Source organism: Rhodamnia argentea, chromosome 6, assembly GCF_020921035.1.
Source record: "Rhodamnia argentea isolate NSW1041297 chromosome 6, ASM2092103v1, whole genome shotgun sequence".
NCBI classification, from domain to species: Eukaryota; Viridiplantae; Streptophyta; class Magnoliopsida; order Myrtales; family Myrtaceae; genus Rhodamnia; species Rhodamnia argentea.
This window is the reverse complement of record NC_063155.1, coordinates 7,502,845-7,513,922: the sequence shown is the minus strand read 5'-3', so window position 1 is coordinate 7,513,922 and position 11,078 is coordinate 7,502,845. Positions and strand designations below refer to the sequence as shown.

Genomic DNA, 11,078 nt, shown 5'->3' with positions numbered 1-11,078 from the left:
GTGATTCTCGCCGGCGCCTCGCCGGAAGTCCTTTTCCGACGTCCGAACAAGCGCAAAACTTCGCGATTCTCATTCCATTCTACTTCTCAAGACCTCCAAGCTGACGTAAATGAATTTTACGGCAAGAAATTGGCCCAAAATTATTTAAACCTACACTGGCCGAACCTAAATCCGGCGACGCAAGCTGAAACTCGCACATCCAATTTGCAAAACGAAAAGAAAATTGATCAATCAGCATCCACGAGAGTCAAGGAAACTTACCTGGCTATTGGCGAGGATCGGTTTCGGGCAAAACGTGCGTATGAGCTCGATATAGGTCCGACGGTTCGGGATCGAATCAGTGAGATATATGCGACAATAATGCAAAAAGAGAGCACGTACGGGAGCAGGAAAGGATGAGAAGTAATATGAGTCAAAAAGTTTGAAGAATAGTGGTTTCGATCGCGAGTTGCCATTAACGTGAGCTAGGGCTGATCGAAACTGAACTCACCTTTTCCGGCGACGAGATGTCGCTCGATCGGACTCGAGCTCCTCGTATGGACTCCACGAAGCTCGCGGAACCGATTTCGTGGCTCGTCTCGCTCTGTATCGTTGCCGCCGAAGCTTCAAAGCTTCTGCTCTATCCTTGGTGATGGCGAGCCTGAGAGCTTTCCGATCGTCGCCTCCGTCGCCTCTCTCTCTCTCTCCTTTTGTTGTGTTATCCTGGAAGCTCGTTCGCGAGGGAATCTGTTTTCCTCCCCACTCCTCCGATCTCCCTTTTTGTTCTGTTCTGTGGATCTGTTGCAACTGAAATCCCCCCCAACAGATTTTTTTGTTTTTCTCCTGTCCCCGTGCGCCCAAGAGATTTGCAGAACAGAGCTGTTTTTGTGGCTCTCGGTCAACGGAGTCAACGGGTTGACTTGGCTCAGTCAACCCGACCCATTTGACCCAATTTCGGCTTTTCAGTCCAATTCGCTGTCTATTTGACCTATTTTCGCGAAATTGATGTGAAAATTGGAACCTGCAGCATTTGTTTTATCTAAGAATAACAAGTTTAGGCAAATTTGGTTTACGTTAATGCAAAGCCCCCAATTTTCAAGATTTGTCCAAATGTATAATTTGTCCAATTAGTATCCTTAATGACTAATCTGTGCTAATTTGACCTCACCAATGTGTTTAGAACTCCAAAAAACTTGTGGGTCAACATTCATTTCCGCATGGGTTTGCCTTTAAAATGACCAATTTGATCATAATTGAAAATTGTGGACTAAATCGGAAATGCAAAGAAGCACAATTTGCAATCTGCTCAAAAGTTGAAATTGATTGGACTAAAATGCAATTAAAGGTGTAGGAATCAAATGTCATAACTTGGACTAAGTGGAAAAAAGACTAGAAGTGCCTCAAATGAATTTTTTAGCTCAATTTGGGTCCACATTTGCGAAGACTCATGTGACCCCAAGTTGAATTTTTCAATTTTTAAATGGCCAAAATGAAGAGGGAATTAAAGGAAAAATATTGGATATTTCCCTATATTTTTTAGGCCGAAAATGCTATTTTTTGTGGATTTTGGGTATTTTTCTAATATACCAAAAATATCAAAAATTGTGAAAAATACCGAAAATTATTTTTTGTTCAAAAATGGATCCTTAAGCTTGGCCAAGGCTTCCAAAATTGATTTTTCAATTTTATGAATTTTTATGGATTTTTGAAAATTTTTCTAAAGAAAACATGATTAAAAATCGTGTGTCAACACTCCTCCACTAGGAGTCTTAAATACCTTTTTATACGGTGTTAATCTTACTTAAAATAGAAAACATAAAATTATGACGACGCCCCTGAAACTACGAAAAATGCCTAAAAACCCATGAAAACGATCCCGAAACGCGAAAAAAAAAAGATGTTAGTCATGGTATAACCATGAGTTTTGATCAGCGGCCCATTTCCATATAGCCGACCAAATTTCAGCCCATTCCGAGTTCACCAACCCTAAGTACATCACAAGAGTATGCTCAAGGACAAGATGATCATACTATGTTTGTAAATCATTCTTGTGATGGGAAGGTTGCAATTCTGATAGTGTATGTGGACGACATCATTCTCACCGAAAATGATATTGCCAAGACGAACATGTTGAAAGAATGTCTAGCTTCTGAGCTTGAGATCAAGGATTTGGAAACTCTAAGCTATGTCCTTGGAATGGAGGTAGCTTGGTCGAAGAAGAGAATTGTAGTCTCACAAAGGAAATATTTCCTCGATCTTCTAAAGGAGACTGGAATGAGTGGTTGCAGATCGGTAGAAATTCTAATAGATCCTAATCAGAAACTTGGAAATGAAAAGGATGAGGTTCCTATTGTTACATCGGGATACCAGAGGCTGGTAGGGACAATGATCTATTTTTCGCGCACGCGGCCATGTACTGACTTTGTTGTAAGTATGGTAAGCCAATTTATGCACTCTCTCCATAAAAAAAAACTCTCGAGGCCGTGTATAGGATCCCGAGATACCTAAAGAGCACACTTGGAAAAGTTTGCTATTCAAAATGTCTACTCAACAAGAAATTGAAGTATAAACGGATGCGGATCGGGCAAGGTCAATTACTGATAGAAGGTCTTCGGGATTCTATACATATGTACGAATGAAATTGGTTACTCGGCCAAGTAAGAAGTAGAATGCGGTGGCACGAGGCAACATAAGAATAGAATACCAAGTAATGGCCCATGGAATCTGTGAGATGTTGTGATTAACACGAGTACTAGAAGAACTTCGAGTACTAGTGAAAATGCCCGTGAAGCTGTATTGTGATAACAAGGCTGCAATAAACATTGCACATAATCCATTGTAACATGACAGAACTAAGCATGTTGAGATTGACAAACACTTTATCAAGAAGAAGATTGGTGCAGGAGCATTTGCATGCCATTTATGTCAACAATACAACAAATACCTGACATTCTTAAGTAGGAGCTATTCAGACCTAACTTAAGGTATCTCATCAGCAAGTTGGGCATGATAGATATCTACGCAACCACTTGAGGGGGGTCTGGAAGAATTAGAAGAAAATCTTGGGACATGGCATTATTTTATTTCCTTTTATTTCTGAATCATTAGAATTAGGAAGTAGGAAATCTTTTCTTTTTGCTGCTTTTATTTTCTTTATATTGTATAGCTGTCTTAGAGTCTATTTATATATTATGTTCGCTGTAAGAATGATAAGCAATAAGAAATAGAAGAAACTACTTTTCTTCATTGAAATCCGCAATGACAACTAGCTTGTAAGCGTATATTAGTTCATACACAGATGCCCATATCGAACAAATCTACCAAAAGATGGAGCTCCATTCAGAAACAAGATCACTATTTCATTGAAGGCTCAGGATTGCTAGTCAATCTTGATCACAGTAAAAGTGTTTACGTATGAATCTTCCAAGGATGGAACTTGCTACTTATGGGTATACACATGCATAATTTTGGTCCTCCGACTCCATGATACATGGAAAAGACAGATGAAGCCATGCAAGAACGACAAGATATTAAGAAACTGAAACAAATTGCGACTGTCTATCTAGATGACAAGGAGGTACTTCGTAGTTTGTATCCCAAAGTTTTCCAAAGTTTCAAAGATTAGCCAAAAACAATCCAATGATCACTATAACATTTTGATGACTATGAGCACCCAAATAGAGCTATAAAACACAGAAATACATTCAGCATTAAAAAGCAAATTCAGGTTTGGTTGCTTTTCTTTCACCTCTTCCAGCAACAGAATCACATAAAGGCATTGTAAGTTATTAACATGCCAACTTGATTGTCTCATTAAGGAGCTCTACAGTACTTCAATTTGGACTCAGCCCCCTGCTGCTGCATCTGAACTTTGGTCCAACTTGCTTTTGGCATCAAAATCTATGCAATACCAACCTTTAAGTAGAGAAGAATAGGGAAAAAAACAAGGTGCTTCTCCAAGCTTCTTCACCTGTCCTCCTCAGTAAGAATGTGAACATTACCCTTTAAATATGAGATTGTTGTGAAAGCCACAGAACAATCTCCAAAGTTAAAACTTACAATACTAAACTTAATAAATGTCAATTAGCTACAGCCAAGACTCGAAACCCAAAATTAAAGTCAAAACCCCACAGCAAGATACCTATCCTTCTCCAGCTAAAGGCAAGTTGGGGTCCATTAGTTGATGGTATAAAATAATCTAAATAACAAAACTCCAATCATGTCAACCTCCGTGAGGATATGTCACGCGTAAGCATCATACAATCGGGTCAACCTCCGCTTGGCGTACCACTACTCAAATCTCCACAAGTTCTTGTCCTGATACAATAATAGAGAATTAGAATGAAACCCACAGTTGTTCAGTAAAATCGAGCAGCTAAATGGGAAAAACAAAAGACTCACCTGCTGGAGCTTGAAAACGGTAGGGGAAGAGTGCTGGGCTTACTAGAAAATAAAATCCCACGGAGAGGTTCTCCATCTATGATTGTCTCAATGGTGTATCGATCACCAGAATTTTCAATCAGTCTCGCTTCAAACATCGGTTTACCCTGGAAAGGCACTGATTGCTTATATGGATAACTTTCGGAACCTGCATCAAAGGTCCATAGCTACTTATTGTTTGGAAAATACAAGCAATTCAAAAAAACAGTATCACAGCCAAAATCCTATGATTTCTAGATAACTGGAAACTCCAGTGAGAGATCTATACCTATATTGAATTATAATATCAAGCAAAGACATGTGAAACAGGTACTCGGCTTCCAATTCATGGACATTTGAATCACTTGACAAAATACTCGGACAACGGTATTTTGTGGTTTGTGGATACTGACGGATCAGCTCGTGGTACGTTTTGAAGAAGTTGTTGGGTGAAATTTGTGGTCTGTGGATACTGACGCAGGTGCTCACAGTTATTCACCCAAGCAACAAGAACTCTCCAAGGTAAACCAATATTTGAACCAAGAGTGACAATTAACTTTTGGTGATTGTACACCATTTGTAAATAACTATATCAAGGCCATAATCCCACGATCTCTAGATAAGTGAAAACTCCAATGAGAGATCTATATCTATATATAATAGCAATGGAAAAATGTAAAACAGGCACTTGGCTTCTGCTTCATGGACATTTTAATCACCTGACAAATTCTATGGCCACATGGAAATCTCTCTAGACAATTTGATGAAAATTTCCTGATTCTGTATTGAATATGGTGATTTGGTATTGAGTACGGTGATTTTTTCAGTTTATGAAATGAAGATTTACATGGAAAGAAACCTACAATGAGATCGAACCCATTTGCTTATAGTAAATACATAGATTTGACCAAAAAGTAAATACGTAGACGTTACCTAGATTGTGGTACCCTAAGGGCGAGCCTTAGTGCAGCGGTAAAAGGTTACTCCATTATGACCTATGGCCACGGGTTTGAGTCAGAAAAATAGCCTCTCCAGAAACCAGGGGTATGGCAGCATACATGAACCGCGATACGGTATGATCCCTCTAATTTAGGTACTCTTACGATCTAGGTCGCCAGAATTGGGAATCCAATCAACCCCACCTCATACTTATTGGATTAAAAGATACTACGTGAACATGATATAAAGCATGTTCACGTCTGTTACCTTCCCCCGGCTAGTTCTTTAAAATGCACTACAACCGAAATTGCAGATCAACTAAACATAGTAGTTAAATACGGTTTTCTTGACAGGTGACGTATCTCATCCTTGTTATTCCATGACTCAAAGTGAACCATGAGCTAGGTAAGATCTTCATATGCAAAGAAACCTATCAGTAAAATCCGAACATATGATAGAATTATCTGCACAAGCTAGTGACTATGCTTTAGAAAATCCTTCTTCTATTTCAATATTCAAAATATTGTATTTACAACCAAAATTTATGCACACACATTAGCAACATATGTTGCGCTTATAACTAGGATAGCAAACAAGTTTGAGAACGCAATGACCCTGTGCTTTGGTTCAAAAAATGACCAAACATTGAGGTTCCTACAATACAAGTTCTTATTGCATTACCTCGATGACAAATAGCACGTTTAAATACAGTTAAAAAAACTAAAAATTGACAAATTCTCCTATAATGTTTCTTTCAGACAAGTAACGCGTGCAACCTTCTCAAAATTCCTCAAGAAAAGCTACTTATTGCTCACAAGAAGAGCATTTGTCCGACCCCTTACAAACTCTCTCTCTCTCTCTCTCTCTCTCTCTCTCTCTCGTATTTTGAATCAGATGTTACCAACTAATCCTTGGCAAGCGGAACATAGTAGCAAAAGTGCATGCTTTAGATTATCCTAGCAAAGCATTCGTTTATATTACAGAGCAATGGTCTATTCTTATAAATTCTTTTGGTCAAATATTTTCAGTAGTCTACTACCTGATTCGACAAATGAATTTGTATCTACATGCCCATGGTCTTGATATTTTGGAGCTAGATAGATGAATCATGGTCAAAGTAAACTAAGATGGTGTTTATGAACCTAACACTTGCCCTTGGGGTCTACATTGTGTTTGGTAGAGTTAAAACAGTTAGATTGAACTAGTGTTGATAAAGCAATGAAATCAGTTATGATTCTCCCTTTCAACATAGTTTCGGCAAAGTTGTGCCAAATATGTCCAGCAAATTCACAATATCACTATACTATCCCTATGCAAATGATAACTCTACTAATTCTTGTTAGAAAGTCAAAACGAAAATCTTAAACTGATAGGTGGAGGGAGATCACATGCTATAAAGAGCATATAGGATTAAGCGACATGGAACGACAACTTCAACACCCCCTCTCATGTGCAAGCCGGATTACAAGCGGCACGTGGAATATGACTAATGGGAAGCGGACGCGCATTCGCAAAAGGGATAACACTAGCTCTGCTACCATGCTAGAAAGTTCAACCCAAAAGCTTAAGCTAATAGGCAGAGGGAGACCACATGATCTAAAGAGCAAATAGGATGCGACGTGGAACAACAACTTCAAAAGTCCTAACTCTCATTTAGAAACCAACACTAGGGGAAAAATTCAAAAAGATAAATTGTTGTGGAATTCCATCGTTGAGAAGTTTGAAAGAGGCTTGTGGGTTGGAAAGCCTTATCTTTCCAAGGAAGGAAAACCACATTTATCAAGAGCACTTGAGCTTGCTGGCTTTCTTTCTCTCTTTCCTATGCCATCGGAGGATCTTCAGAGGAAGTTCTTGTGGGGCAGTACAGATGAAATATGCAAAAATTACCTGGTGATACTGCTCAATTCATTTATATTTCGAGCTGGCTTAAGAGTATGATCTTGGTCCTATTGTAACAATGCTTTGTCTGCAAATGGCTTTAGAGACATTTAAACGGAAAAACCACATTTGGAGACAACACAGACAAGTCATAACAGAAAAATACGCACAAAGCGGAGAGGATGGATCTCAAAGTATAGGAGGGGTCTACTTGGGGTGGGAGTCTGGAAATGGAAAAGCAACGCCTAGGATTCTTCTATGAAAAATATTCTATTCATTCCTTTGTTGGGGAGGGGGGGAGGTTCTATTCTATTTTGGCATTATGATTGTTGGGCCTCATCAACCCCTTTAAAGACAGTTTCATAACTTATAGAGAATGACAGGCAACAAAGAAGGGTTTGTTCAATCTTGGATGAGTTGGGTAAATGGTTAGATAATTTGGGACGTTGAATTAATTGCAAAAATTAATAATAGGAAGTTGTAGGAAGTGTCTGATTTCTTTCCACGTTGTAGCGGATGTGAAGGTGAACATTAAGGGTATAAATTCTGTAAAACGGTTGTTGACAAAAAATAAGGTGTTCACCATGTATCTTGTAACCAGTGCATGAAAAAAGAGGAGAAAGGAAAGGATGATTTCCTTAGAGATTGGTATGGATGAAATATACTTATCTAATTATTTAATTTTATTTTTTTCCTGGAAAGCACAGTGGGGAAGAATCTGACTTTGGAAACATGCGAAACGAGGTCAGATACGATCTCATGAATCATATCTGCAGGAAGGAATAATGGGATAATACGAAGTCGAAGACCCAGGAGTAACAAAGGAAAGGATTACAGAACTAGAGATAATAGGTATCATTAAAGATAGTTTCAAGTCTGCGTAAAGAAATGTTGAATCGGTACATAGAGTTCTGTCACCACAGCCATTCTTTCTCCCAACAACAAACCCTCATTCAAGAACATGGAAGTAAACATATATCAGGTCCTGACCTGGCTGACCACAGATCGATAGCGGCACAGGTTGACATGACCTTGCGCTTACACCAACTTGCACCAAAGCTTTATCATGTCCTAGAGTCAAATTTTGTTCTTGGCACTTCAGCTTCAGTTTCTTCCTCAAGGGTAGCTTCTCTAGCCTTTGCTTGTGTTCCCTAATGATTCCTAGAAATGAGATAGGAATTAAGTCAGGTACACATCTTGGGTTCTGAAAACCGACATGAACTACAAAAAGAGCGTCCACAAAACATAATTTGAACCTGTGTGCAAGTAATAGATATCGTCAAGAGCCTCGAGACTTCTATTGCAACCACCCACAAAGACAAGAACCCCACTCCGAACTGGATCCAGACAGTCCCCAGCCATGGAAAATCTGGCAGAAGGTCCAGAACCTGCAGCAGTCACCTTAGTCCATGTAGCAGATTCTGCAAAATCATGGTAAAAGTTAAGCAAAAGAGTTGGGTCAAAAAGGAAAAGCATGCTTATGTTGCTTTCCCATTCTTGATGAAGCAAAGTTGACCGGACAAGGAAAAGGCCCTGTTCTTGAAACAGCAGTTCATCTAACACTCCAACGAAATGCTTGCATCCCAAAAGGAAAGAAAATATACTTGAGATATATAACTGCAATCAATAAACCTCGCCCAGAAATACATTAACTAACACAAGCTTCATCTAAAACAGGCCAGTAAGCATGTGAGTACTAGCAATTTGAGTCTGGCATCATTGCATTTCAGTCAATACATGTATATCTGCGTGATCCCCATGGAAGATATTCAGAAAACCTATACAGAGCAAAACGTACTCACCAACATCAAGCATATACAGGTCATCATATAGCTTTTGGGCCTCTGTGTATCCCCCGTAAACAAACACAATCTTCCCAAAAGTAACAGTCGAATGTCCAGCACGAGGGGCTAGCATGTGGCCGGTGGTATTCAGTTCCATCCACATCATGGTGTCTAAAAAAATATAGTGAGGCCAAAGAGTAGTTAAAAGAGGATACTTGTGGAGAGAAAGAACAAGAAACTACTATTCAGTTGAACCAATAAAGGCTACAGCAGACAGTAAACCTGTATCAAGAATATGGACATCGGAAAAATGGTAATCACGTGCATCTTCACCACCAATCACAATCATTTTGTTCTTCCAGGTTGAGCAGCTATGACTCTCACGTGGTGAAGGTGGGATACCAGTAGTCATAACCTTTTTCCATACAAATGTCTCTGTACATTATGAGAAGGAAATGCGTGAACTAGCATGTTTCCTACCCAAGGAAGATGAATACTGAACTCTGCAATCTAAACAATAAATATTTGACTAGCAGTAGTAACTGAAGAGCATGCTACAGGTATAGTATTTTGAGAAGTTGGAGGACATGACATTCATGGAAAATAACGTCTTTAACCAACCACTCACATGCACAGACTGAGACATTCACATATAGATTGCAATGGGGACTCGAGGCAAAGAAGAAATTTTGACTTTAAAACAGAATGTACCTGTGTTTAATATGAAGAGATCATTATAATATACTTCATCGTCATCATCAGGGGATTTTCCATATCCACCAAATATGAACAGCCTTTTACCCACTAGTGCTGCACTATGACCCTCCCTTGCCTCCGGTCCCTCCCCACTTATAAGTGGTGATATCCATGTATGAGAAGCTACAAAACAGATTCATGAATGACACAAAACAGATTCACCAATTACATTAAAAAGAACCCAACTTCTGCTATTGCGAGTATAATGAAAAGACACGCAGATTATTAGTCGACAAGACTGTATGGCTACACCAGGGGGGAAACAAGACGATAAATGTAACTCACAAGTGTCTAGTATATGCAAATCACTGAGAAGGTTCATCCCATCTGTCCCACCAAACACAAACAAATTGTCACCAACATTAGTACAGCTATGGCTGTCCCTTGGAGCAGGTGGCGTGCCTTCTATTGTGGGTTGACTCCATGTTTGCTCCACTGAGAGTCAGATAAAACTAATGATCAATTAAGATTATGGGAAACAAGATCACCTCTCATAGTTCAACAACTTCCACATGTCACACCAGCTAAGCTCCAATGGAACACAAGATCACGACACAAAAACTAGAAGGCGACAGAAGTTGGAAGATCCCCAAAAGCCATCCCACAAGAAATTCCAGCAGTAAATTTTAATATCAGCAGAATGCGTCTAGGGGGAAAGTCAAAAACAGCTCCAGTAATTTTTCGCGATGAAAGATGTACAGGAAAATATCAGGCGTATCACTGGACACAGAATATCATGAAAAATTCTCTTCCGTCCCCTGAAAAAAAGAGAATCCCAACAAGCAAAGCTGCACCAAAAACACCAGGAGCTACAAATCAGATAGAAAATGAAAAGAGAAAAGAAAAGAACCAACCATTCTCTCAGCACCAAGCAGAACATACCATTCTAATCGAAGACATTCTCAGGAAAAAATGCAACTTTGAAGGAAAACCAGAATCTCCAGAAGATAAACTCGAAGACCCACCAGTGTCAAAGACGTGAACTTGGTTGGTCTGGCAGTTGTCTTTGCCATAGCCACCGAACACGTAGAGAAATCTCCCTCCTTTGATCGTGTTGCAAGTGTGGCCCCACCTCTTTCCGGGGCCACCAGCCTCTTCTGTGCTCTGCTCTGGTTCCTGGGCTTGCGAAAACAGGACTCTCTCCCACCTCATTTTTCTTTTCCGGGAAAATCAACCGACGACACAGAGGGGCCAAGAAAGCACGAGAAAGTGAAAGCCTTTCAAGAAAAGAGTAGGATTTCAAAGTTTGAGGGCAGGAAAACTGGGGCTTAAAGGATGCAGAGGGTCTCTCTGGGGTGTCACGCAGAGGACAAGAGCATAAGA

The 11,078-nt window shown here is 39.6% G+C and overlaps 1 protein-coding gene across 1 annotated transcript; it reads right to left on the bottom strand.

The window, feature by feature from the left end:
* Nucleotides 1-3,660: 3,660 nt before the first annotated feature.
* LOC115742321 (rab9 effector protein with kelch motifs-like) lies at nt 3,661-11,078 on the bottom strand. The gene is made up of 9 exons (XM_030676549.2): nt 10,721-11,078; nt 10,041-10,190; nt 9,711-9,878; nt 9,282-9,434; nt 9,018-9,170; nt 8,472-8,636; nt 8,206-8,376; nt 4,381-4,567; nt 3,661-4,296 (listed from the first exon to the last, which is right to left on the bottom strand). Exons 1-9 carry the CDS (start codon nt 10,905-10,907, stop codon nt 4,248-4,250), a joined length of 1,383 nt encoding a protein of 460 aa, XP_030532409.1. The 5' UTR covers nt 10,908-11,078; the 3' UTR covers nt 3,661-4,247.